The sequence below is a fragment of the Filicampus tigris genome, chromosome 3 (genome assembly GCF_054856515.1).
Source record: "Filicampus tigris isolate MCC_2025a chromosome 3, RoL_Ftig_1.0, whole genome shotgun sequence".
Lineage (NCBI taxonomy): Eukaryota > Metazoa > Chordata > Actinopteri > Syngnathiformes > Syngnathidae > Filicampus > Filicampus tigris.
The window spans coordinates 472,409-500,167 of NC_141219.1; the positions used below are offsets into that span (position 1 = coordinate 472,409).

Genomic DNA, 27,759 nt, shown 5'->3' on the forward strand with positions numbered 1-27,759 from the left:
CGACCTTCCTTTGAAGGTACGTACCGGAAGCGCCTGTGTGTGACATGGTTTAACTTTACTGTGCTGCTGGTGTGGTCGGGGAAGCAGGAAGTGACTCAAGTTGGGCTGGCGACGTCTGCGTGCAGTTACAGCCCTGCCTCTATTGTGTCCAACCTGGTGTGCAAGCATCCCCGATGACGGCGCGCGGTGAGTGACTTTTTTCCACACTTTGCGCCTCATTTGAGCGCATCGCTAAGGCAAAACTCAACGGTGGGGTGGGAGACGAGTGACGTCACGCGCCCCTCACTGCATTTGGCGAGGGCGATGATGGTCAAGCGCTTCTTCGTTCAAAAAGCCAAAAGACTCGCTGTCTTGCGTGCAACGCAAAAATGCCACAAGCGTCGCCTGCCGCGCGCGCGCGCGCGCGCGCGTCGGTGAGGAAAGTGTGAGTCGACTGTCGTCTCATTAGTTCTTGAAACTTTTGCGTGTCCAGTGTGAAATCCAACGACCAAGGCAAGCTTCAGCGAGGTGACGTTTTCGGAACCACTGATTTGATTTTGTCGCTCGAAAGGACAAGAGTACGGAAGTAATTCCCGCAACGCTAGAAAAAAAAAATACAATATACAATATCATATTATAACGTGATGAAGTTGACGTTATAACGTGATAAATTTCACATTTTATTGTGGTAGGTTTGACGTTATAACGCGATCATTTTCACTTCTGCATTGGGCCAAACGAAACGTAGCAATTTCTTCCGGTTCCGATGAGTGGCCGAGTCCCTTTTGTGTCTTATAAATCAAAGTTGCTAGCCATCCGAATAGGCTACTCATCTGGGACTCTGTAACACAACACATCAAATAAAAACATGTTAAGAGAGCTTCGGAAGGAATTGCTTCGGTATGCGGATTATAAACCAGTTAGCACGTTTTAAAGGACCCATATCATGCTAAATCAACTGTTTGGAGCTTTTAGCCATGTTCAAATGCTAATTGATCAGGAGCAACACCCCCAAAGTGGCGTTTTCCTCCATCCAGTCATTCCTACTCACTGCTCCTTTCTCAGGACCAGCCAACAAAACGAGCGACCGTGTCCTCACTTTTGACGTCACAAGTTGAGGAGCCACCCCGTAGCGCCCCTGCAGACCACACGCCCACTTTCTCAGAGCAGCTCTAATAATAATAATAATAATAATGCTAATAATTAGGGCTGTCAAGAGATATAAAAAATGAGCGATTAAGATATGTAATGAATTGATCTAATTAATCTATTTTTTAATCTCACTTAGAATTGCTCAGAAAAGCCCCGCAATGTCTGTATGCATGTATCTGTATTTATGGTGTATATCTTTTATTTTTCAATAACCCAGTCGTATGCCACCTTGAGGAACAGTTTTTTTTCTTTTTTTTTTTCGCATTTATCAGCCAAGTCCCTGGTTTCTGTTTTGACGACAATCGGTGCAATATGAGTTCCACTCGCCATAAATAAAGTGTCCAATCACCCTCAAATAACCGCGGTTGCGAGTTGAGGTCCAGTGATCTGCGGTTATAGCAAATTTGCCGAATCACGCGCCAAGACGTCAAGCTCGCTTTCCTTTTGACCGTCACGCATCGTGCCGATTTTAGTCATCGTCACTGCAGTCCCGCACGGCGCTTTGTGTGATGGCTGATTGGACGCTGTTTGCAACACCTCAATGTATGTCTTCAACTACTGTATGTGGATTGCCCCGCAGTTGATCGCGATTCGCTTTGCAAGAACATTCGTCGGTCGCACACTTGCTCATACGCCGGCTGTTCTCGAGTTTGGTTTGGCCAAGAGCTTTGCGATGGCTCGCCACATTAGCGCCCGTCTTGGTTGCTATCATTAGCTGCGGCTTTGGTCGCGGCCGGTCCCTTTGGCTTGAAGGGCTTCTTTGCTAGCAAAGCAAAGTCCTTCTTACAAACAAGGCCCGTCACTCCGCCGTCATCAATGGTGGCGTCAGGGCGTTTTTGAAATGTCCCATTCACGGGAGCAACAACTCTCACATGCGTCTTCTCTGCGCTCCTCAACTTGCACTCCCTCGCCGGCCTCCCTCCCGCCTACGACCGGAGCCCATGGCAAACGCAAAGACAGCCAATCAGTGTCCACTTCAGGCTGCGACATTGACACCCCCAACAACTCAGGCACAAGCCCCACGCATCAAAATGGATCTCATCATCGTACCGAAACAGTCAAGTTAGCGATTAACTCATTCACTGCCACTGACGAATTGACTTGTACTTTCGCCGTCCGGCTATTCAGTCCCAGGAACGTCTTTCTATTTTTTTCAAATGTCTTCAAACGCTACGCGAAAAAGAGGGTCTGAAAATGTCTGGCGGTGAATGCGTTCATCATGAGATTAACGTGATGAAAAGAAATAACGCTTTAACTCTGACGGTAATTCATTGATCGCAACGAATGCACCAATTTGACACCTCTAATAATAGTAATGTCTCTGCATCTTGAGTTCACGTGCGGCTCTTCTGATTTTGGTGCGTCAAATAAATGATCAAATGCTTCCACGCGCCCCCCTGCAATGTGCTCAAGTGCTAGCCATTACTCTTTAATGCATTGAATGATGATTTTTTTCAGTTTTTCTCTTTAGATGTCCTACTTTGTGAGGGGTCGCTGCGATCGGGCTGACCCGCACGAGCGTTAGCATGGACCGCGCCAACGTGGACGCAGTCAGCGGTGAGTTCCAGGCCAGCGCGCTTGAGTTTGTTCCCCTTCGTGGACGTTTGCTCTCAAACGGGAAGTGAAACTTGACTCTTGTGCGTGCGTGCGTGCGTGCGTGCGTGCGTGCGAGCGTGCGAGCGAGCCACGGGGCGAGGATGCAGTGAACGCCTCAGCATCTGCCTACAGCCAGGGCCCTTTTCTCCTGTTGCCACTCAAAGCAACCCGCCACTCAACCTTGATTTTCCCTCACTTTATTAGGCGGTGTGTATAAACACGTCAATAGTGCAAATATCAATGCATCTGATTCCCTGAAAAAAAGTTGCCGCCTAATAAAGGCATGAAAATGACAGAGCCTGTTAGGCTGCAATATTGGAGGACTTTTTTTGAACAGTTAACGTGTGCTGTGACATGGCACTGTTTATGTCATACTTGTTTTCTGGCCTCATTTTGCCTACAGCTGGGCGATATAGTTGAAAAGTATACTTCCCATCAGTTGATATATATTGAATATATATATATGTATGTATGTATGTATGTATGTATGTATGTGTGTGTATTTTTTTTACTCTTCAAAATAATGACTCTGAGGAAAAAATGGCTGAATTTAGGTAATTTTATTTTCAAATATAATGTTTAACCTTAAATAAATCCCCCCAGCAATATTTAGAGGAAAGGTGTTGATTCCGCAGAGAACAATCTTGATTCTGCAGAGAGCAAATCTTGATTCCGCATCTTGAGAGTTGATTTTCCCCGGGCATTAAAAAAAAAAAAAAAAAATAGAGCTAAAATGACCAGTTGTAAAACAAATCAGTGTACTAAAGGGTGTTCGGTTCTAAAATAATCAACATCAGTATTCTCTTTGTCCCTCTTGGGAGTATTTCAAAATATGAACACATATCTTATACTCATTACTTCTAAAGTGCAAAACATTTCACCAAAGTATGACTTTGAGGCAGAACAAGTGAAGTGTAAAGCAGCCACTTGAGCAGAATAATGTCAACATATTGCATGGACTATGACACAAGCACATTTATAACGTCCGCCAATGCCGCGACGTCATCGGTACGATTCAATCCGCTCACGATACTCCCAGCCGCTAAGTGCATGCGCAAAGGAAATTAGCCAGCTAATGAGCTTGAAATAATGTTGATGAGTGCACGGAGGTTTTTTCCTTTTTTTGACTGACCTACTTGTTTTGGGAGAGCGGAACGTTCACCTTCATCCTCGTCTTCCTCCCGTTTAGTTGAAGCGAGCCCCCCCGGCGGCGAGGGCGGCGAGGGCGGCGCTTGGTGCCCCTCGGCCTCCCTGGCCAACATCCGCAGGGCGTACGAGGCGGGCCGGGAGGAGACGGCGAGGGACCTGATCGGGCGGGCCCCTCGTGCGGGGGACAAGTGCGCTGCCCACGCCGTGAGTGTTAAGGGCCACCTAGGTGGCAAGTAGAAGCCGACCAAATGAGCCGCGCCTCCGGCCAGCCGTCCAAGCCGGAGCCCCGCGACAACTGGCGTCAAAGCCAAGGAGTTGGTCGCCTCCAAACTAGCCAGCCGCAAAAGCACTCAAAAGCATCGAGCGGCCAACTCGCGCTGGGCTAGTAGCAAGCTAGAACCTCCCCAAACCTACTTGGACCATCCACTACCCTCGAAGCATTGTTGAAAGGCTTTAAAGTTTCACCATTGTTTAAAGTTACCATTCAATGAGTGTAAATGTCATGGCTAAAACCCATTCAGAGTTTCGGTACAAAAAAACGGACATGACAAAACAAGTTGGGAGATGAAGCAATGCGCATTGAGTTGTTCAATATGGGTAAGCCGGCTCCGACGGAAGTGTGCCAAACGGCGCAGGTGTGAATAGCGCCCCAAGACCCCCGTGCGCTCATTTCAGCTGGTGCTCAATTAGCACTCAGCCGGGGCGAAGCTAGCAGCCCGCCGGAAGTCGCCGAGAACCCTCGCAGAGCAAATGCGCAAACTCACGAGAAGCTCCCTACAGGCCGCGACCCGTTCGGATCCCCGGCCGGGACGGTTAGCGTCAACTGCAGCGCATTTGATTTCAACGTGCCCTAGCCCAGCGCGAATCCCGCCGCGTGTGCGCGTGCCTCTGTTTCAGGGCGATGTTCTGCGTGTGGCGTCCCAGCACGGCGACGCTCAGAGCGTGGCTTACCTCCTGCGTCGAGGCCCAGTCCCCGTTCTGACCGAAATGTCGGACCAGAACCCGGCAGTGGTGGCGGCCCGCTTTGGACGCGGCGCCGTGCTCAAACTTCTGTTGGACGCCATCCCAGGTCAGGACCGCCGCCGCCGCCGCCACAAGCGCTCCTCACAAGCAAGGGTCGCGCTTCCGACCAACGCAGCCCAAATCCGGCCAGCAAACAATCTTCCCGTGCGTCCGTGGTGGCTCCCCGCCGAAAGCTATCGTGGTCGCGTTTGCTCTTTTGACAAAGCCTCGGCCGGCGTGGCTCATTGCTTTTCATCTTGCGCGATTGCACTCCTGCATTGTATGCGTGCATTCGGCCACGTCGAAGGCGCCACGCTCGGGCCCCCGAGGTCAGCGACTTGTCGGGGGGAGACGGCCGACAGACGGTTTTTAAGGTGGGATTTTTTTTTGCCCACGCCTTTTGTGCGTACGTACACTTTCAGGTGAGCCTTTTGATGATAAAGTGAGACGCCGGCGCTGCGGCCGCAGTGGTTTCTCGTCAAGAAAGGCCCATTATCGGCCCGGCATTTCAACATTTCCGTCATTTTGAAATTTTTACTGTAGAAAACTACCTACATGGACGCTTTATTTTTTGCATTGAGCTCCCTGTTTGTTAGAATGTTACAACACAGATGTGTACTGGCAAACATTTAGCGTCATAATTCAAACCAATGAAAAATGCTTCAATCATGTTTCAAGACAAAGCGAAGAATTTTTTTTAGTTTTGATGCCGATATTTTCTTTTCGGCTCCGATCGGCCTTCTCGACTGCTAACGATCGGTACCGGCTCTGAAGGAACCGTCCGGGTCCTAAGCGGCGTCAGTGCGCGAGCCGCTAAGAGAAGGCAAACGAGATGGATTTGCGCTTTGTTTTGCATCCGCGAGCAGGCGTGCGGCAGAGGAGCCCACTCCTGAACTTCCTGCTGTCGGCTTGCTGCCAGCGCGGCCACCTGGACTCGGCCCGCCTTCTGGTGCGGGACTACGGCGCCGACGTCCAAGACGACAAGGCCGGCCACGCCGACCGCTTCCCCGTCATCTGCGCTCTGCCGCTTTACGCCGCGGCGCAAGCAGGTCGGGTCGACCGCGCCGACGGGACGGGACGAGACGACCGGGTCACTGCGACCTATCCTTGATGACTAGCACGAGCGATGCGACCTTTTTTGAAAGACCACCGCTCGTGCTAGCGTTAGCGCGCGACCGACACTAGCTTATGTTCTCCCTGCAGGCAGCGAGGAGCTGGCCCACTTCCTGTTGGAGGAGGGCGCCGCTTTGTCGTCGTACGCGCTGCTGGACCATCCCGACTTGAGCGCGCGACTTCTGGCGCGAAGGCTGCAGCACAGCACGCAAGACGGCCAACAGGTTGACTTCTTGACCTCAGAACGCAGTCGAAATGCGGTGCAAGATTGGAAGAGGGAGTCCGAAGGCGCTCGCCGCCTTGCCGGTCAGTCGGCCGGGCCGAGCTGCTGCTCAGGGCCCGCTCGGGCCAAGCTAAAAGCCAAACTGAAACGCTCCCACCGTCCAGCCAGACTCGCTAGAAGCCACCTGGAAGCTTGTTCGGACTAAGCTCGTACTTTGCCAAAGTCGGACGAAATTAGAAGTCAGGCGCCTGGAACCCAGCTAAAAACGAATGGGCCACGCGCAACCCAACTCACTCTCAGGTGCAGTAGAACCCACTTGGGACAAACGTGGAACTCGGGTAGAAGCCATCTACAACTTGCAGCCCAATTGGAATCAACTTTCAACTGGGGTCCAAGCCAAGTAGAACTAAGCTACTCTAGGGTCTTTAGTCTCAAAAAGATGGAGCTAGCAAGCTAGCAGCTGGCGCTGCATGTTGGAGGCGAGCTCGCGTTGTCGCCGCCGCCGCCGCCTAAGCTTGCGTTGCGCTCTTTGCCCAGGAAGTCGGCGTGCATTGGGCCGGCCTGTCTCTTCCGTGGTTGGAGGTTCCCTGGTTCGTGGGCGTGTCCTGTCTGATCACGCATTTGGATTTGTCGCGCAACCGTTTGTCGTCGTTGCCGTCCGTCCTCCCCTGGGGTTTGCTGCGTCTGCGGACCTTGGACCTGTCCCGCAACCGTCTGGCCCAGCTCCCGCCCGCCGCCGGCTCACAGGAAGTCATCTGCAGCAGGTAGCGCGCCGGCCAGGGAAGCGGGCGGGCTTTGGGCGGGCTTTGGGCGGGCTTTGGGCGGGCTTTGGGCGGGCTTTGGGCGGGCTTTGGGCGGGCGGACGACTTGGCTATCGGGGCTGCGCTTTGATCCCTTCTCCCAGCGCGCCAAGCGACTTGTGGTCTCAAAAGCGTCCTGACGGCTAGCGCGGCCACCTGCGGCGTGCAGGTTGCGCGAGGTGAACGTGAGCGAGAACCAACTGAGCGCCTTACCGGCGGGTCTGCTCCACCTGACCCGGCTCAAGAAACTCTGCGCCTCCAAAAACCAGCTGACCGCGTTGTTCGACGTGCCGCCGGGTGAGCCGCGAGCCGCCCTCCTCCTCCTCCTCCTCCTTCTCCTCTTCCTCCCCCCCGCGGCCACTGGATTAGGCACGCCGGCTCACCCTTTGCCCGTTTGCCCGCTTCCTTTCCTAGAGAGCAACTGGATGGGCCTGCGCCAGCTGGAGGACTTGGACGTGTCGGACAATCTTCTGAGCGCGCTGCCCGCCCGCGTCACGCGGGCGCTCAAATCCCTGCGACTCCTCGACGTGTCCCGGAACCGGCTGGCCGCCTTTCCGGAGCCCTGGGCCTGCCCGCTGGTCGGCGCCGCCGCCGCCGCCCGACGCGCGGCGCCGCCCGACGCTCTGGCCTTCACCTCTTTGTTGACTTTGGCTTGCAGAACCTCTGCCGAGCGGCGTCCAATAAGATGAGCGGCGTCCCGGACGGCGTCTCCGTGTTCTGGAAGAATCACCTGCGCGACCTGGACTTGGCCGACAACCTCCTGCAGCATCTGCCGTCCGACCTCTTTCGACTGGAGGTACCGACTTAGGAGCCCAGCTCGCACGTAACCCGCAATTGACGCGAACACAAAGAGTTAGCCCCCAACTACGAGTACAAATAATACGATTGCAATGATGACTTTGTTCAAATGTTGACGGAAAGGCCTGGAAAAAGATGCGGAAAAGTTGCTATTTTGGTGAGCCGGCTGCGCCCGCTGGCCGTTTGAGCCGGTGCGTGCGTGCCTGCGTGCGTGCATGCCTGCGTGCCTGCGTGCGTGCCTGCCTGCCTGCCTGCCTGCCTGCCTGCCTGCCTGCCTGCCTGCCTGCCTGCCTGCCTGCCTGCCTGCCTGCCTGCCTGCCTGCCTGCCTGCCTGCCTGCCTGCCTGCCTGCCTGCCTGCCTGCCTGCCTGCCCGCCCGCCCGCCTGCCTGCCTGCGTGCCTGCCCGCCTGCCTGCGTGATGTCACCGGCCCAGCCGCGCCGTCTTCAGGCCGTTGCTTTGCCTGCTCATTTTGGCTGGACAACGAAAGGAGCAGCGAAAGCAATCGGAAGAGCCACCGCGACGGCCGCAGGTCCGAGACGTGGCTGCGCGCCGTCACGTGCGCCGTCTTCAACCGTTTTGCCCCGCCCGCAAGATTTTCAAAGCGGAATAACAGCTGAGCCGGATCGATTGCAGCCAATCGGTTTCAAGTTTCGGACAAGCAAAGGACAGCATTTGCAAACTTTTGCCGCCGGGTCGCGTGACTTCCAACTGGCGCAATTCCCCATGCGGACCCGAAGGGACTTTGGCGGGCAAGTCGGCATCGGGACGCGCAGCCGTCCGCTAGGTCGGGGGTCCCCGACCACTTTGGACCGGGCCGCGCAGATGAGAGGAAAAAAAGCAAACAAGTCCAGTGCTTGGGGTTTATTTATGATCCGAGGCTGAAAAACCATTTGATTTAGAAAAGTGACGGGATTCTCTCCGTTACGCACGCGTCTCCTCTCTGACTGACTCTTAAGGCGTGTCAAGTTGTCTCCGTCGCGTAAGGCTACCATAAAACGCACAAGCTAGCAAATGAGTAAAAGGCGTATTTGGGAAGCTCAACCTCTCTCTCTCTGACTTGGCGTCCCGCTGCCAGGCTCTGCTTTCGCTGAGTTTGAGCGGGAACAAGATCCGGAGTCTGCCGCCGGCGTCCCACTGGACCTGCTCACAGCTCAGGACGCTGCACGTCTCCAGGAACCTGCTGGGCAAGTATGTCCTCGCGCACGCAATTAGCCGCAGCCTCATTAGTAGGCGTAGAGCCATACGCTTGTGGCGCGGCTGACAGGCGCCCTTCCGCCGGCAGGACTGACGAAGGCCCAAAGTCCAGAAAACTTCCCTTCTTGAGCAGCTGGAGCAAGAAAGATGCGGAGCCCGCAGGTAGGCCAGGCGCCTTTTGCCGCGTCCGAGCCGGCCGGTCCTCGCGCCGCCCCCGACCCACCGCCGGTTGCTTGTGACACGGCGCAGCGTGTCCCGTGGACTTGCCGGCGCTGCTGCGGGATTCCCTCCAAGTTCTCGACTTGAGCGACAACCATCTGGAGTGCGTCCCGCCTTCTGTGTGCGCCCTGAGCGGCCTCAACGAACTCTACCTGGCCAAGTGAGTCACCGGAGCCGCCCGCCGCTCGGCTTGCCTTAAAGGTGCCGGCCCGAACGACCTCGGACTCGGGATGGACCCGGTATCGGCCGGGCCCGATATCGGCTCCCGATATTGAGCGTTTTGACCGATATCGTTTTTCAAAACCCGACCGTTTAAAGTCGCGTCCGCTTCAAGGAACTATTGATTTCAATTTTCAGTTTGAGATTCTACCGACCCCGGCGACGCTCTGCGCTGTGTGTTTTTGCTTGGCATCAAAACAATCTCACATTTCTGTCGTTTTGACATTTTAGCGTAGAAAAGTCAATGGAGCTATTGTTGACGTTTTCATTTCACTTTTGAAGACAAGCTCATGACCCGGGAGCTCCCTTTTTGTTCGAATTTGAAAACATTTATAATCATGTTTTTTCTTACAAATCAAAAGCTCAAATGAATGTGGACGTAAGGTTGACTGAGTGTGCGTGTGCGTGCGTGCGTGCGTGCGTGCGCAGCAACCCCGGCATCCGGGAGCTTCCGCCAGACCTGTGCAGGCTGAGCAATCTGTGGCAGCTGGACACGGAAAAGCTCAACATTGCCAACGTGCCCGAAGAAGTCATGAGAGAAGGTGCGTGGCGGCCATCTTGGGCACTTGTTACGCTTTCTGCTAGCAAAACCAAACAAGAAAGTCTCGTATCGCGACCGTGCAATCTGTTAGGCCGCAAAAATGGGCAATCGGAAGAAGTTTCATCCAATTGGTGTGCGGCCGGATTGTGGCAAACGAGGCAGTTTGGGTTGGACGTCCCCAAAAGCGCCAGCAGGCTTTTCGGGTGTCATCACAAAGTGGCATCGAGGCCCAAACGCCTTCAATCGGTTGGCTTGCTGTACTTGATCCGCCGGGTGGCTACTTTGTCTTTCCGTTATGCTGCCGATGAATCGGATAAGAATTGATCTTGATTTTGAAAGAACACCCGGCGCCATGTTTATTGCCTTTGCTGACTTTGACTCCGCAATGACAATTTCTTCTTTTGCGCTGAAAACCCTCCCCGAGTTTGATTGTTGATTGAAAGTGAGCAACGTGAACACGGTGACTGTTTGTGAGTCCGATTTGTGATCGGCGCATCGATCAGAAGAACGTCGACGATCGTTTTGGAGGCCGAGCAATGAAATTGTTGTTGTCGTGTGCGGCGGCGCCTCAGGTGCGGCGGCGGCGCTGGGCTTCCTGCGCGCGCGGCTCCGAGGGGCGGAGCCCTGCCGAATGCTGAAGATGCTCCTGATTGGCCCGCCGCGCCAGGGCAAGTCTTCCCTCCTGCGGGCGTTGCGGACGGGCAAAGCGTCGCCGGCGACGCCCTTCGAGCCGGCCGCCGGGTGCGACGTTGTCGCCACGTGCGCCTGGGAGATGGACGCCGCCGCCGCCAGCAGCGGCAAGAACAACGTCAGCACGCGCGCGCGCGCGCACGCACGCACGCACGCACGCACGCACGCACGCACGCACGCACGCACGCACAGGCGCGCTTGGCCGCTCCTTGCCACTCTTGCGCCACAAGCTGGACCACCTTGTGGCTTTGACTAGGATGTCACCACTACTTGACTTGTATTGAACTAGTAGGACCGGCGCCTGGCTACTTTGCGCCTAGTATGGCTAGGGTGTAACTTGCAAGCGACTTGTATGTCGTTTGCATGACTGGTATGCGGAGATAGACCATTGTGTTTTTTTTCTTCAAGGTCCAAAGCAATAGCCATTATTAGTCGTCAAGGAGGTCGCTCTTTTGCTGCTGCTCATATTCCACAAAGGCAATAGCAATCAGAGTGCCTTGCTTGGACGAGTCAAGGCGGAGAGAACATATTCTCAAAATGGAGCTTTTGGGGGTCGACTTTCCCCTTTAAGAAGGTGTCCCGTCATCGGTCAATCGGCAACAAAACGGGTGTGGCCCACCTCTGCCGACGACTATCTGGGCAGTTTGATTTTGCCTAACGAGAAAATCCCGATTATTTTCTCTCAAACCCGATGTTACCATTACGATTTCTTTGTAAAGTAAAAAATAATGAAAAATGAAGTTCACTTCATACAATCCATTGGGATTAACAGCATTTGACTTCAGATCTGTTCTTAATTGAACCAATAATGAAAGAAGAAAGTGAATCTAGCATCTGAAACAAAGTCATCAACATGAGAGAAGGTAGACAGTCAAGTCTGTCACCCAAACAGTCATTTTGCCAAGCATTTGCCAAATCATTTAGGAACGAAACGCTCACTTGCCTGAGCAAATAGCAGAATCGCCGGTAGCCATGGACGGTGGTGTTGTCGTTATCGGACCGCGCGCTCGTGGGAGGAGGCGGAGGAAACTACGGTGGCTTGGAGACACCAAAAATAAAAAAATCAGACGTGCCGATTGGAACGTCGTTTTATCCAGAAAGTTCGGTTTCGGTTCAAAATCGCTTCATCGAGCAGCCCTAATACGACCGCGGCCGACTACGCGCTCCGAGACGGGACCGGACGACACGGTGCGCTCGTATGTGAGTGGCGTGCGGGTGGCAAGGGGCGAGGCGTGGCGTGCGGGTGCCAGGCTGAGCCTTGGGGTGCGCGTGTGCGTTTTGCGGCCTCAGGGGTTGGCGCTCAACGTGTGGGACGTGGGCGGCCCGTCGGCCATGTCGGCCGTCACGCAGTGCTTCTTGACGGACGGCGCCCTCTACCTGCTGACCTGGAACCTGACGTTGGGCGAGGAGGCCGTCGCCGGCCTGCAGACGTGGCTGCTCAACATCGAGGTGCCCCATGTTCTCATCGCAGATCAAAATACTTGCCGATAAATTTGAGCCGACCGCGTCCTGCCCCTCGCGACGCCTTGCGCGTAGCGCTCGAGATGAAGCAAGGCACCAGGCCTCGCGTTCCCGTGACAGCCGTTCGACCCTGTCTTTGTGTGCGTGTGTGCGTGAGGCCCGAGCGCCCAACTCTGCGGTGGTGGTGGTGGGAACCCACCTGGACCTGATGGACGCCAAGTTCCGCACGGAGCGGCTGGCCACGCTGAGGGCCTACGTCCTGGCGCTGTGCCGCTCGCCCTCGGGCGCCCGGGCCAGCGGCTACCCCGACGTCACCGCGGCGCACCTGTGGTCAGTGGCCGCCCGCCCGAGCCGGGCAGGAGGCGGGCGCCGCCATTAATGCCGCTGCGTGTGCGTGTCAGGGAGGTGTCGTGCAAGACGCTGGAGGGCGTGGACGGCCTGAAGAAGCTCATCCGGCAGGTGGCGCTCTCCATGAAAGAGGCGCGCCCCGGCGGAGGGAAGCTGCTGGGCAGGATGGTGAGTCCTCAACACCACTGCCGCGTCACAAGCGTGTCGCAGGCCCACCCGTTGAAACACTCGAGGCACTCCGATTCCTGTTGCCTTTGAGCCTTTAAGCCCCAAAATGTTGAGCCTTTGGCGCGGACTCAAAATGGCCGACCACCAGTCACGACTCAGCTGTTTTGTCAGGCCGAGCCGCGACTGGTCCATGCCTGAGCAACTGGGACCTCTGAGCTGGCTCAAATCGCCACCATTAACTCTTTACGCAAAGGCGATATTCATAACGATGCCTTTTTTCATCCAGCAAATCATTTTGGGGGGTTGACTTCCGGCAAAGGCTAAGCGCGACGTGACGCGACGTGACGCGACGCGACGCGACGCGACGCACTGACGGACTCAAATTCGTCACTTCACGTGACTGTTGGTCAATCTCCACGCGTGGGTGTTATTCGGACACATTGAACAATCTAAAGTGTTGAAAATGGAAATGCTTTCTTTCAAGACGCAATGCTAATCATTGAACAAACTTGCCACTTTGGGGCTCCCCTGTTTTGGAGCTACGAGGTCTCAAGGTGCTAAAGGACCTTTCAACCAAGTGAAGAGTTTTCCATTTTTTTCTTTTCCGATTTTGACACCAATTTTCCTTTTGACTGAAAACGAATATCGGCTCCAAATATAGCCTCGGCGACTGCCAATGGCTATGGGCGCTGAAAAGCCCATCCGCTCGATCCGGACTCGCAAGTGGCGGCGCGCGGGGCGACCCGCCGCAAATGTCCCCGAAGGATCCGCTAACCGGCCGATTGTCGTCAGATCCCCGGCAGCTACGTGCGGCTGCAGGAGGCGGCGGCGGCCGAGAGGCGACGGCGTCACGCCGAGGGAGAAGTTCAGTTCCTGACCGAGGCTCAGCTGGAGCGCCTGGTGGAGCGCGACGCCGCCAGCGACATCGCGCGCTTCGACGACTTGCCGGCCGGTACGCCTCCGTCGTGTCGAACTAGCTAGCTAGCTAGCTAGCTAGTTTGAGAGCCACATTCGACGCCGTGTGTTTGCCGTGTTTGACCATTGTCACGATAGGGCCGCTCGATTATGGAAAAAAATCATCATATTGGGGGAATCATTGAAATCACGCTTCTTCAAACGATCCTTTCTTTTTGGATACAAACAAGTATAAAGACAAATAACATTCTTTGAAAAACGATAACTATGCACGTCCCTTTTGGACCAAACCAAATTTATAAAATTCATTCTTATAAAATCCAAAATAAGAAAAAGGTGCATGTGTATCAATTCAAGTCTGATTTCCTGTGCATTTATATCCAACATAAACGCATAAGAATCATTTGTAATTCCTTTGTGACGACGAGGGCAATTTTGCAAAATCGCGTGCGCCCAACATAACTGCGTGTTGACTTTCTGGAAACAAGCATGGCAGTCATTTATTCATTTGGTTTTTTTTTTTAATCGAAAAGAATGGCAAATCGGGAACTGCAAATCAAATGGAATCGGGGCTTGAGTCAATCGTTCCCTCCCTAATCATCCCAACGTGCTGCTCGGCCGATGGAAGTCTTGAGGTCGGAAAGGCCCAAATTTTGTGGGCAGGGCGGCACTTTGACGCGTTTGACGTGGTGTGGCGTGCAGCCATCCGCTTCCTGTTGGAGACGGGGACGCTGCTCCACTTCCCGGACAGCAGCCGCGGCCTGCGCACGCTCTACTTCCTGTGTCCCGCGTGGCTGGCCGAGTGCCTGCGGCGGATCGTGAGCCTGAAGCCGGCGCGCTCCCCGGCCGCCAACGGCCTCATCCGGGCCCGAGACCTCCGGGTGGGTGAGACGGGAAGAAGGGGCCGGCCCGTCGGGCCGGGGGGCGGGGCCTGACGCTTTCGTCGACGCTTGCGTGTGCTCCAGATGCTGCTGGTCGGGACCGGATTCGCCGCCGACACCGAGGAGCAGTACTTCCAGTTCCTGGCCAAGTTTGAGATCGCGCTCCCCGTCGCCAACGACAGGTAACTGGCGGCCACCGCAAAAGTAGCGCGCCCACGCCGAGGAGTCGAGAAAATGTGGTGACTCGAGCGTGACGCCAACGGAGATGGCGAAAGTCCGTTCGGGCTATTCCATTTGAACCTTTGTCCGTCACCTCACAGCCTTTCAACTGACCCGATTGCTTCTTGACTCGTCCAATTTCCCCAAAAACGGAACCAAGTGCTCCACCGCGCTAATACGGCAAGCTGACCAAAGGCTAATCGTTTAGCTTGACCTCAGCTTGGACGGCCAATTCTTGTTGGCGGCAAGCTCGCGGACTTCAGCTAAGCTCAGGAATCGTTTGTCGACACACTCCACGTCGTCGTCCGTCATTTGACTTCCTGTCACCTTCCAATGACACCATCTTCTGCGGCTGGCGTGGCGTGGCGTGGCGTGGCGTGGCGTGGCGTGGCGTGGCGTGGCGTAGCGTGGCGTAGCGTAGCGTGGCGTGGCGTGGCGTAGCGTGGCGTAGCGTGGCGTAGCGTAGCGTCTCCCCTCGGGTGATGTCATAGCTTGAGATGAAGCCAATCACAAGCTCATGATGGGCGGAACCACAAACATTGACGGGAATCGATTTTTTTCATTGTCGCGCATCATGTAAAACCTCCGAATAACGAGCCTGTTGTGAAAATGTATCCGGTCAAAAGTTGCGATAGCGGTGATTGAATGGAACGGATCAAAGTGAAAAGTATACTCGAAGACATGAATTTCAATGTACTGCAACAAAGAAAGAAGTCAAGCACAGTAACAAAGTATTTGTACTCGGTCACTTGCCATCTGCGGACGCCAAAGAGCGGTTGGTGCCGCGCGTGTGATGATGTGCCACATGCACACCATGGGGACTGTCATGACTTGAGCGACTGCCAAGTATGTAAAAGCCACCCGCTCAAATGTGACATGCATGTGACCGGACGTGGAAGAAAAAAATGCCAATCCCAATCCAAATCAGCACAGACCAGCGTGGTTTTGTGTTCTGGCGCCGCCCCCGCTTGCTTGCCGCACAGGCGCCGCACGCGTTGTCATTCCCAATTTGACACGATCACGGGCCGGACCCATATTCTGCGTTTTGACGAATATCGCCATCGGCCTTTTTTAACAATCGCTAACACGTGCGTTTTCAGGTCAAAACCGAAAGTATGTGAAAGTTGAACTTTCTTGTCATTTAGAAATTTGGGAGGACTAAAAGTATTTGGAGCTTTGTCTTGAAAAGTGGCCTGAAAACGGAAGCGGATTAGTGGCCGCCGACCTTTTTGTTTGAATTTGATAAGCAAGATGTACTCTACTGTAGTGGAGCAGCGGGCCAATCGGTCATTTTTGTGCGTCCGCAGCTACCTGCTGCCTCACCTTCTGCCGGCCAAGCCCGGCGTGGACCTCGAGTGCCTGCGGCGGCCCGGCGCCAACGCGCTGCGGCGCCTCTTGCGCATGAGCTTCGTGCCGGCGGGCTTCTGGGAACGCTTGATCGCCAGGATGCTCATCAGCCTCACCGACATGGACGCGCAGGTTTGCTCTCTCCCAAATGCGGCGCGGCCCCAAAGGCTCGGGCTCGAAACGGGACGCCTCCGACACTTGGGCCAATTCCGCACATCTTAGGCGTCGGAGGCCAAGCGCGGCGCGGGCCGGACGGCGTCGGCCTTCCGCCGCTCGGGAGGAAGCCGGCAGAGGAACCGCCGCAGTACCTTCCGAGTGCGCCGCCGTCAGACCGTCTACTGGAGGGAGGGGCTGCTGGTCACCTTCGACGGAGGTTACCTCAGGTCAGCGAACCTTGCGCCCGCGAGTCCCCGCTCGCCAATGACAATTTCCCCACTGTGGGATCAATAAAGGCATTCTTATCTTATCTTATCTTATCTTCCGCCTCGCAAAGTCACGCGGCAGGAATGAATGGGACGACGGTGAGAAAACGTGAAAACCCCCCCCAAAACAAAACAAAAGAGAGAGAACAGAGCCAGGCCCCGGTTGGGTCGCGGCCAAGCGTCCAGGCCACGTTTAGGCGCAGCGAACCCTCCAAAGTTTGTCAAGATGACGGAAGGCGCTCGGGCCGCCGCCTTCTGGTCGACGACATCGTCGCAAGCGTGTTCGACAAGCGCTTGAAGGCCAATTTGCGCCGCGGAGGGTGTTCAACCTTCCCTCGATGCCACAACGTGGACAAAACACGCTTGACCAAAGCCTGTTTGGAAACTCGGGCAAGATGGCGCGATTGGTCGTTACCTGAGCCCTGAGCAGTTGTGATGTCATTTTGAGCGGACTGAAGTTGTCCCTTCATGGCCGCCCTCCAACCGGCTGGATCAACTCTTATTCCACAAACGCAATATTTATCACAATGCCTTGTTGCAACATATTCTAGAAAAAAACCCCCAAATGTTTAGCGCGAGTCCCCCTTTAAGCCTAAATCGATTGAACCATTTTCCAGATTCGCGTCACGGTGATTTTTTTTTCCAAAAGGATTGAAATATTTGCCAATATTGTTTTCAAATAGCGTGGAGTCCACCGACGTCAACTGGAAGAAGAAGAAGAGCGGCGGCATCAAGATCGTCTGCCAGTCGGAGAGCCGCGACTTCTCGGCCATGGCCTTCGTCACCGACCACATCAACGCCCTGGTCGAGCAGTGGTTTCCGGGTGCGTCCGTCCCTTTTGCTTCTGAGGGAGGCCTACGGGAAAAGCCCAATGGCTTTCTTCGCCTTGAAAACGATTCCCCGCGCTAGGAGCGGTCCGGCCCTCGCAATTCTTTGCAGCGCTCGGACCCAAGATTGATCGATGGATTGATTGATTGATTGATTGATTGATTGACTGACGAAGCGCTTGGTGGCAAGCCGTCGGTTGCGCCTTTACGCAGGCCCGATAACGCTAAAGGCAGGCAAGCGCTCTGACTCGTTGGCTCCCGATCGCCGGCCTTCCTTTCTCTCTCTCGCTTGTGACACGCGACGTCAGGTCGCCACTGCCCAAGAGTGCGCGGAGACCCGAATGGGGTTTTCAGGGCCGATAACCGTGACAATCGGTGTCCCCGAAAAAATGACAACAATCCAAAGTCTAAACTTGGTCCAAACAGCGCTAAGCATAAGTTTACTGAACAATTTTGGACGATTGAACATTTTGGACAACGTACATCAAAATGTCAAGAAAATTCTGGGCGCTCCTGCGGGGTCGTCAGCGTGCCTTGAAAACTTCATCAATAGCTCTCGCCGGTTTTGGACCGGAATTCAAGTTCTCCCGACAGAGAAGGGCAGAAATGTTGAAATTTCACTTGTCGCTCTTTTGCAAACGTGTCGCCCGCAGTGCTGACGGCCAGCGAGAGCGACGGCAGCCTGGTCCTGGAGCGCTACGCGCCCTGCCCGCTCTGCCGGCCCGCTCTGCCGGGCCCCGACGACGACGACGACGCCGCCGAGGACGACGGCGACCGGGGCGGGGCTTACCTCTTCAACATGGAGGACTGCGCTCTGGCCGCCGTGGAGGGGGACAGCATCGTGTGCCCCCGACGCCCCCGCCACACGGTGCCGCTCGTGGAGCTGGTGCCGGAACTCTTCATGAGCGACTTCCCCGCGCGGTAACGCCGGCGAGCCCGTCGGGCCGCCGCAAGTCCGTTCTTGAAAACACATCGGATTCCGTCACGTAATCCAAGTTTGGCTTTCAGCCGGATCGCAATTTTGGGATTAGCTCGATGATGGGGGGGGGGAATGGAAGTGCCATTATTTCGCTCATAATCACCATTATTCAAACCATCATTCATTTTGGGCCACAAAATAAGACAAATACATTTCCTTGAAACACGCAAATGATTTACCTCCCCTTTGGACCAAACAAAAGTCATCAATTTAGTTATGAGAACATTTTCAGAAAGATGCAAATGTTTCAATTCCATTTGTGAGCAAACGGTGCGTTGGCTAGAAATGAATATGGATAATCGTTTTTTGGGTTTTTTTTTTTTTTCCTCTCTCTCGGTGATGCCAATTTTGTAATCGTGGAGCAAAGTCATCGTAGTTGTCATTGAATTTGGATTCATCCGCTTGCCCGATGGATTGGAAGCCGCACGCTGACAGCGCGGCGTCTCCTTTTCAGGCTCTTCCTTGACCACGAGCATCTGGACTTCTCCGAGGAGCGGGCCAGCGTCATCGGCCGGGGCGGCAGCGGCACCGTGGTCTACCGCGCTCGCTACCTAGAGCGGCCGGTGGCCATCAAACGCTTTGGCCCGGGCAAGTGCGGGCGGGACGCGCCGTCCGCAGATGCAGGTGAACGCTCGCGGCGCCTCACGTGATCTGTGTCCCGTTTGTGCCGTCGCGTCATACGCGTCACTCACCCACTCGCGCGCGCCCGCTGCGGTCAGACACCATGATGAAGCACCTGCGGTCGGCGGAGGCGTGCCGGCGCTTCGCCGAGTTCCGGCAGGAGGCGGCCACGTTGCACTCGCTGCGCCACCCGTGCGTGGTGGCGCTGGTGGGCGTGTCCATCCACCCGCTCTGCCTGGCGCTGGAGCTGGCGCCGCTCGGCAGCCTCGACGGCGTCCTGGGCGACGGCCGACGCAAAGGTGGGCCCCGGCGCAAAGGTGGGCCCCGCCTCCGGCGCGCTCGCGCGCTCGGCCGATCCGAGTCAATGCCGTCTGCCGCCCGCAGGTGGCGGCTACTCGCCCCTGGGTCACATGATCACATACAAGATGGCCTATCAAGTGGCGGCCGGCCTGACCTACCTGCACAGGAAGAACATCATCTTCTGCGACCTCAAGTCGGACAACATCCTGGTCTGGTCCCTGCAGGTGCCACACAAAGCCAAACGTGTTGCGACACACACACACACACACAGGAACACTCACGGGATGTTTGGCCGCGGGACGAGTGGCGCGACTAAAGTCGCCACGGCTCTATTTTGTAATCGTGGAGTGTCATAATCGTCACTGCAATTGAATTTTGGCGCAACTCTGAACTTGACGTGATATGCCTGGGGGCCAGGCCAGGCCAGGCCAGGCCAGGCCAGGCCAGGCCAGGCGGTGATGATGTCACGGCTGTTTCCAGGAGCGGGCGGCGGTCAACCTGAAGCTGTCCGACTACGGCATCTGCCGCCAGTCCTTCCGCGAGGGAGCCGTCGGGGTGGAGGGCACGCCGGGGTACCAGGCGCCCGAGGTCCGACCTGGCGTGGTCTACGACCACAAGGTAGCGCGCACGCGCCCGCATCGCACGTATCCTCTGCTTTTCATTTGATATCGGAGTCCTCCAAAAGTTGACTTTAATATTGCGCCGCTACTTTGGCGCCTATTTGGACAGGCGTTCGTTTGGGCTGTAATTCCACTGTGGGCCATGAGATGGCATCACACGCTGCGCTCGACGCAATCAAATGGAAAGAAATGGCGAGGAAGCAAAGTATCTCAAGTTAGTTTTCGCAGAACCTCCAATTCTCTTCAATCCTGCTTTTCATGCTCGCCATTGCTTCCTTTTTCTATCGTCCGCATGATTATCGCTGCCGGCTGACGGGTTTTTTTTTCCCCAATACATTTTCTTGTCAAAGCGCGTTTGGAAAGGGAAGTGCTAAAAACGCTGTCAAAATGCGCGCGCAGGTGGACGTGTTCTCGTACGGGATGGTGCTCTACGAGCTTCTGTCGGGGCGGCGTCCGTGCGCCGGGCGGCGTGAGCTCCACGCCTCCAAGATGGTCTCCAAGGACGTGCGGCCGCAGCTGGCGGCCAGTCCGCAGGAAGTCGGCTTCCACTTCCTGCAGCAGCTCATGACGCAATGCTGGGACGCCAAGCCGGAGAAGGTGATTGCCGCTCGTCTTCGTTTTCAGCAAAAAGGAAAACATTGGCATCCAAATCGAAAAATTCAAACGATTCACTTTGTTGAAACGTTTCCAAGCATATCTATATGGGACCATATTTTGCATCATGTTGATTTTATTTTTTTTATGAATGTTAGCGTACGTTTGTCAAATTCTAAAAGAAAAAATAAATGGAGCTCCCAGGGTCACTGGCATGTCTTTAAAAGTAAAATGAAAACGTCAACAATGGCTCAGTATAGTTTTTGACACCTCCAAAATTTCAAAATGACAGAAGTTCAAATTTCACTTGTCTTTGTTTTGATTTCAAACACAAACACAAAGTGTTCCCGGGGTCAGTAGAATCTCAAACCAAACATGCAAAGAAATAGTTTCTTGAAGTTGACACAATTTGAAATGGATTCATTATCGGCCGTCTGGTTTTTACAAAAGGCCGATATTGGTCAAAACGCAGAATATCGGATCCGCTAATCGGTCTAGCCCTAGTATACGTGTTTGTGTGTATTTCTTGTGTGCGTGCGCGTAGCTATCTGTGAGTGTTAACATTTGTGTGCGTGTGTGTGCGTGCGTGTTAGCGTCCGACGGCATCGCAGTGCATGCGGCGCATGCGGGATCCCAGCTTTGCGTGCCTGCGCTACGTGTTGGCGTGCGGCTCCCACTCGCAGCTTTTGCTGCCGCCACTAGGGGGCCAACACCTGCTTTTGTGGGATGGAGATGCAGACCACAGGTGCGTCCCCAGCCTGCCTCACTCGCCACCTGGCTCGTCGCCTGACGCGCGCACACACTCACACAAGCAAGCGAGACACGCCAAAACATTTTTAACCGCCGGCATGTGCGCTTGCCGCAAAGCTAGCGTTCAATTACAGTCACGCCTTTTCAACATTTACGGTACAAAATGTACTGCGACTGTTCACTTGACGCTTAAAAAATGCACTTAGTTCAAGATTTTACCGTGAAAAAGAAGGTTTTCAATTTTGCGCAAAACAGTGTTTGACCCCAAGCAACCGGCACGTTTCTACTTTGGCTATTGAAACGGCTTCCGGCGCCGCACCTCGTTTCCGTGCCCATGGCGCGGCATCGGGAGCGGCCGGCCGGGGGCTCGCCGTCGTCTTTCGCGCGCTCACAATGGCCGGCCGGGAATGGAACCGGCAACCTCCGGGGCTCTAGCGCTGAGCCGTGCCGCCTCGACAAATGGCGACACGCGTTCAAAGACGTTTTCAACATTTACGCGACAAAAAGTCGTTTCTTTTCCACCAAAATGACAAGTATTTTCCACACTATTTTTGTCTTCTGTCTTGATTTATGGCCATGAACGGTTTTCACGACGATGACGTCAAATTGTCGACTTGATGGCTTTTGACCGTTAACTTTTGTTGAGAGCGTTTGCAAATGTCATCGGTCAGTCGGGACGAGAATCCAAAATCCAGAAATGAACCGCGTCGCATTTAAAGCCGCAAAGTAGCATGTGCCGGGTGTGCACAAACACGACGCGCACGTAGCTGCACAGAGACATGCGCGCAACAGCACACGCACGCAAACGCGGCGCTACTCGCGCCCTAAACACACACGTGCGCGCGCGTGCAACCGCGGGTACACACACGTGCAACACACAAAAAAGGCAAACACAGGACACGTGGAGACACCCAGGCTTTCACTGCGGGACGCGCGCACGCACGCACGCACGCACGCACGCTCACAGCGGCCGGCGGACATTGATGGCTGCTCCCGTTGGGACGCGGCAGGAGCTACAGCGTGCTGGACGTGCGCAAAGGTCAGCTGGAGGTCAACGGGAAGTCGTGTCCCGGCGGCAGGCTCAGCTGCCACCTCCAGGTGGACGACGCCCTCTGGCTGGCCACGCATGTAGGTGACGCGACGGCGCCCGCGCCCGCCTGCCGCTGACGCGTGTGAGCAAATCTGCTGTTGTCGCTCACGCCGCAGGAACAGGAAGTGCTGGTGTACGTCCTGAAGGACATGTGTCCTCTGGCGCAGCCCCTCAAGCGCTTCTCTTGCCCGGCCGTGGTCACCTGCTTCCTCCAAATGCCCGCGCGCGCGCAACGGGTGGGTAGGCGCGCACAGACGCGCCGCGCCCATCGCCCATCGCCCATCGCCCATCGCCCATCCCCCATCGCCCATCTCCCATCACCCATCACCCATCACCCATCACCCATCACCCATCACCCACCTCCCACCTCCCACCTCCCACCTACCACCTCCCGCCTCCCGCCTCCCACCTCCCACTTCCCACTTCCCACTTGGAGTCACGCGAAGCATGTGGCGTGCCTTGATGATGTGTCCAGGGCGGCGTGCTGGCGGGCATGTCGGACGCTGCGGTGGCGTGCTACGGCGTGGAGGAGGCGGGACTCCCGGCCCGGGACCACGCCTACTTGTGCTTGCGCACGCTCAATAAGCGCGCCTTTGGCTTGATGGACAGCGACCCCAGACAGAGGCCCGCCCCCGTCACCTGCATGCTGCTCGTGGGCTGCGGCTCGCAGGTCCGTTTACGCCCTCCTCCTCTTCCTCCTCCTCCTCCGACTTTGACTTCTTCTACTTGTTGTTCTACTTTTGCTTCGGCATCGTCCTGCTCCTCCTTCTTCTCTCCCCGTTTGTCTTCGTCGTCCTTCTCTTCCTCCTCCTGTTCTTCCACCGCCTCCTCTTCATCGCATCCTTTCGCACCCTCCCCTTCGTGCTCCTCACCGTCTCCTCCTCTTCCTCTTTTTCATCCTCCTGTTCAGCACGTCGCGTCTCCCGGCCTTCATCTCGCCTACGCTGCTCTTTGTCCTTTTCTTCATCTCGTTTACGCCTTCCATTTCCATCTTCTTCCATCTTCATCAGCTTCCCATCCCTCTTCGCTCGCTTCTCTCTCCTCTTCCGCACCTTCCTCCGCCACCTTCCGTTCTTCCTCCTCGTCCGCCTCCTCTTTTTCATCTTCCTCCTTCATCTTCCTTTGACCCTTTGTCCTCCCTCGCGCAGCTTTGGCTGTCCAACGGCCCCGGCGTGCTGGTGGTGGACTGCGCCGGCCTGTCCCCGCTGCGCCGCCTGGACCCGTACGAGTGTCCGTCCTCGGTGGTCTCCATGGCAACGGGCTTCACCGTGCGGGGGGAGGAGTCAGTCTGGACCCTGGACGACGTCACCAACACGCTCGTACTCTTCCACGCCGCATCCTTCGCGCTCTGCGCCAAGTACAAGTCAGTAGCTTGCTCGCGTGTTCGCCAACACCGCCGGCAGCGAAAAAGGTGCAGAACCGCAAAAATAGCTCAATACCTCAAAAGGAGAAACCCCGACCAAATAGTGTTGTGGAGTTGTAGGCCCTCGGGAAAGTACCGGAAAGAGGAAAAGTCCCCGGACCTCAAAAGAAAGCAGAAGCCGGCAAAGAAATCGCGAAGCTAGTACAAACCCGTTTTAGCACCTGCCCGAAGGGGCACCGCGAGCACAAAATAAACCCCAACCCCCAAATTGTGGGAAATTTCAGGCCCCGTTGAACGTACCGGAAAAACAAAGAGTACCTCAACCTCAAAAGAAAGCGGAGCTGCTCCCAAGGCGGTTGTCAGAAGTTGTACAACCCGCCCAAAACACACACAACGTGCCCGCAGCGCAAAGCCAGAAATCGATGAGAAGAGGAGTCTTCAATCCTGTTCCTGGAGGGCGGCTGTCCTGCCTGTTTTCCATCCCTCCCTGCTACAGCTATTCACCAAAGGTCTGCACAAGCTGGATAGCCATCCTGACCATTTGAATCCGGCGTGTGTTGCAGCAGGCGCAGATGGAAAACAGGCAGGTCACCGGGAGGACAGCGGCTCTCGGGCAACAGCATCGAAGACCCCTGCCTTAGGAGCTTGGAAGGGGTGCTGTCTTTTGCAACCTGCAAATCTTACCAGAAACACTCAAGTTTGAAAAGAAACCCCAGTTGAAGTTTCCGAACCTACAAAAAGACATCGAAATCTCAAAAGGAATTGGAACTTATGAGGCATCTTGGCGCCTGCCCAAAGTACCAGCGACACAAAAAGTACCCGAACCACAAAAGGGACCAGGACTTGTTACGAGATGAGTTGGGAAAACAGGGATCAACATTTTGCCTGATTTTCTGACACGTTGCCAACCAAACCAGGAGCTGAAATCCTCATCGCTTTGTGTTTTTTCGACGCTGTCAATCTGAAAGAGTGTCCTGTTTCTCACTAAAAGTTGGGAAACGTAAAACTCCTCGTTTACGCTAGCGCCCTCCCCGTGAAGAATTGTCAAAGATGCGAAAACACGTCATTGTCACTGATGAGCTCAGTGAGGAACAAATCGACAGCCGAATCAGGACCACAACCGCGTAGTACCAGAACTGAAATAGGACCTCAAAAAAACCTGTGGAAATTTCTCAAGTATGTCAGAAAGTTGTCAAGAAGCATCACAACCAACTGCAAAAAGTTCCACAAAACACAATGTAAAAACAACCCAAAAAAAGCACAGAACAGGGCTTGAACGTAGAACTAGAGTGCTTGTCTCACTCATCGCAAGTTGTCCCGCAGCTGCGGCGATTGCAGTCCCCTCCGTGACGTCTTCCCGGTCCGCCGTCCCTCGCCGTTCGGCCCAGACGCGGCGGCGGCGGCCAGTGAAGCCGAGGACGAGGAGCAGCGCGCGGAGCCTTCCGACGCCGCTGCCGTGACGATCGCCGACAGCGAGGAGGCGGGCACTCACATCATCCGGCACCGGGATCGGCCGACGGCCGCATCGGCGTCGTCATCGGAGGACGCGGAAGACGGCGGCGCGACGGAGCGCCAAGACGCCGAGGACCCGAGCGCTGACGCCGCCGAGGACCCAAGCGGTGACGCCGCCGAGGACCCAAGCGGTGGCGCCGCCGAGGACCCAAGCGGTGGCGCCGCCGAGGACCCAAGCGGTGACGCCGCCGAGTCCGCCGCGCCTCCGTGTCTGCGAGCCCTCAAGCTTCTGGTGGTCAACGACGTACTTTGGGTCTTCAGGTAGCAAACACGCCGTCCATCCGGGTAGGCTCATCAAAGGCCGGGGTCTTGGGGCACACTTGAAGTGGCTGGGGGCAGGTTGCGTGAGAAGGACGTGAAGCCGAATGAACCGAGGTATGTTTGAAAGCATTCACAGCAAGATTTCCTCGCCAGGCGCGGCGGAGACGTTCTGCTGATCCAAGTTGAGCCGCACGGCGAGCAAATGAGAGGACGGGTCAGCGCCGTACTCAACCCGCCTTCAGGACACTCCTTGGGGTCAGTTCGCTTGCTCAACTAAAAACTGAGAACCTGTCAGTGTGTTGCACAATTGGGGGAAAGCAACAGGTCATCCATCACACGAGGCCAGAGCCGCAAAAGCGGGCTGACCCGTTTTCTCAATCTGAGCCGCGATTGGTCGTCGCGAGCGCTCCTGATGTCATTTTCGGGCGACAGAAGACAAGATGGCCGCCCCCCGCGATGGCTAAAAACCAGTGAATTAACACTTATTCCACAAACGCGCTATTTATCAGAATGCCCCCCTGTTTCAACTGGTGGGATTGCATAGAACATATTCTGGGAACAGATATGCTCGGGTTGACTTGCGCTTTAAGTCCAAGCTGGGAGGTTTTCCGGTCTGGAGCCTTCTGAAGTGCAGGTGGTGCGCGTGGATGTGAATGTGCTGAAGTGCGCTGAAGGTGCTCTCTTTGCCTCTGCTTCCTGTCAGGACGCTGGTGGAGGCGGGGCTGGTGGGCAAGGACGCGGTGGCGTGCGGCTTTCGGGCCGCGTCTTCGTCCCCCCCTTGGTCCTGTTTCAGCGTGTGCGTGTGGCGCGCCTGGGACGCCGCGCGCCTCGACGTCTTCTACCGCAGCGCCGAGGACCTGGCCCGCCTGGAAAGCGCCGTGCGGCGTCGCAGGTAGCCGATCGGGAAGACGACGCCACCGCCGCCGCATTTTTGGAACGCCTGAGCGAGGGCCTCCGTGTGGAGTTGTTTTGGTTCAAACAAGACGGAGCACTTCCTGTCCTCTAGAGGGCGTCGTCGTCCTGCCACCGTTGGAACTTTCTTCTTTTGTGGCGGTTATTTATTCTGCTCAACGACGTTGGCAGTCAAGTTTGTTTTTTGTTTCTTTAGTGAACAGACTGACGGGTGCATGAGGTTGTGACTCAGTGCAAGTTAGCCAGACGCTTGATTTCGGTTGCTTGCCGCAGAGTTTGGCCCAACCCCTTTTGAGCTTTTTCCCCACAGGGCCATGTAGGTTTGGATGGGTTGTGATCATAAACACCTTGCTTTCAAAACGCCGTTTGCTGTTGTCTTTGACTAATATTGACATTGCTTTGATGGGGGGGGGGGGGGGGGATGAGGGAGGGGCAGCCACGGATGAGGGAGGGGCAGCCACTTTCGCACCACTTTAACTGCATATTTTACACGCGCACACCCCGGCCCGCGGCTGGCATCAAACCGGTTTAATCGCACGTGATGGTCAAGACCTTCCCATTTTGTATGACGAAAAGACCGTCAGCAAGCCTGCGTCCATCCGTAAGTGCCACGTTTGCCTTTTTCCCTTTTCCTTGCCAAAATCCTGGAAGCGGCCAAGCGAGGTGGCTCAACTGACTCCAATCGCCGCGTCTGCCTTCTCGGCGTGGCTTTCCCGCCTGGCCTTGTGAAATGTGAAACGCATCCTCGTTGAAGAAAGTCGCCGTCGTTTTGCAGGAGGCCGTCACGTGAGCCAACTCCTCCGCCTTTGCCCTTCACACTGCGGATGCGATTGAATGTGATTGGCTCGGACGGCGACCGTTATTTTTGACTGCGGTCAAGCCGTCGCGCTTTGGGTTTTTCCGTCGGGTTTTGCACTCCTGCATAGTTGAGTGTGCGCACATTCTAAACCTGACGGTAAATGCTTTCCCGCGTGTCACAACTGTTCACAAAATACAGTGCACGCACTACAGAAATCCGGCAGACGGACCGGACCGACTTCCGCCCCCCCGGGGGACGGACCGGGTTGACTTCCGACCCCGGGGGACGGACCGGGTCGACTTCCGCATCGCCTCCGTCCGCCGCGTGGACGAGCCGGGCCGACTTCCGTCCCCCGGGCTAGTGTATGAACTGTATTTTGTGCAGACTTTGCCTCTAATTTCTGAAAAGATTCTACAATAATATAAATCCACAGGGGGGAAAAAGCAAGGTAGAAAGACATTTGCAGTTCCAAAGATGCTTCAAAGACAAAAAGCACCAGAAAAGCAGATGTGTGCTGCAGATAAATGGAGGGGCGAAAAAGTGAATTGAGGATGCGGCCGAATGCACAAAAGTGCCAGATGTCTTCCGCGGTGCCATTTCGGCAGGATTTCAGATCCTCTGACTAAAAGTGCATTTGATGAGGCGGACGCTGCGTTTGCGTTGACGTGCTGTGGCCGTGCCGCATGCCGCGTGC

At 55.4% G+C, this 27,759-nt stretch overlaps 1 protein-coding gene across 11 annotated transcripts; it reads left to right on the forward strand.

The window, feature by feature from the left end:
* The first annotated feature begins 53 nt into the window (after window positions 1-53).
* Window positions 54-26,630, forward strand: lrrk1 (leucine-rich repeat kinase 1). 11 transcript variants are annotated; one of them, XM_086025139.1, is made up of 39 exons: window positions 54-186; window positions 2,603-2,688; window positions 3,917-4,080; window positions 4,774-4,945; window positions 5,742-5,927; window positions 6,082-6,297; window positions 6,756-6,978; window positions 7,184-7,311; window positions 7,429-7,592; window positions 7,673-7,810; window positions 8,889-9,001; window positions 9,096-9,169; window positions 9,257-9,386; window positions 9,875-9,987; window positions 10,559-10,794; window positions 11,967-12,125; window positions 12,295-12,467; window positions 12,539-12,653; window positions 13,446-13,605; window positions 14,232-14,449; window positions 14,534-14,631; window positions 15,976-16,147; window positions 16,238-16,398; window positions 17,121-17,260; window positions 17,918-18,185; window positions 18,698-18,867; window positions 18,963-19,181; window positions 19,249-19,388; window positions 19,645-19,782; window positions 19,894-19,998; window positions 20,184-20,381; window positions 20,972-21,123; window positions 22,139-22,256; window positions 22,335-22,454; window positions 22,694-22,888; window positions 23,367-23,581; window positions 24,905-25,354; window positions 25,508-25,609; window positions 26,058-26,630. In XM_086025139.1, exons 2-39 carry the CDS (start codon window positions 2,658-2,660, stop codon window positions 26,248-26,250), a joined length of 6,267 nt encoding a protein of 2,088 aa, XP_085881265.1. In that variant the 5' UTR covers window positions 54-186; window positions 2,603-2,657; the 3' UTR covers window positions 26,251-26,630. The 11 variants fall into 11 exon arrangements, with proteins under 11 accessions (XP_085881265.1, XP_085881263.1, XP_085881267.1 ...); XM_086025137.1 differs by having other exon boundaries at window positions 66-186; window positions 2,590-2,688; XM_086025141.1 differs by having other exon boundaries at window positions 66-186; window positions 2,590-2,688; window positions 18,963-19,163.
* Window positions 26,631-27,759: the final 1,129 nt, after the last annotated feature.

Coding starts and splice junctions, on each gene's coding strand:
- lrrk1 (XM_086025139.1), top strand. CDS start 2,658: ATGGACCGCGCCAACGTGGACGCAGTCAGCG. Junction 19,182..19,248: donor AGGTGGGCCCCGGCGCAAAG/GTGGGCCCCGCC, acceptor TGCCGCCCGCAG/GTGGCGGCTACTCGCCCCTG. Junction 21,124..22,138: donor GATGGAGATGCAGACCACAG/GTGCGTCCCCAG, acceptor GGGACGCGGCAG/GAGCTACAGCGTGCTGGACG.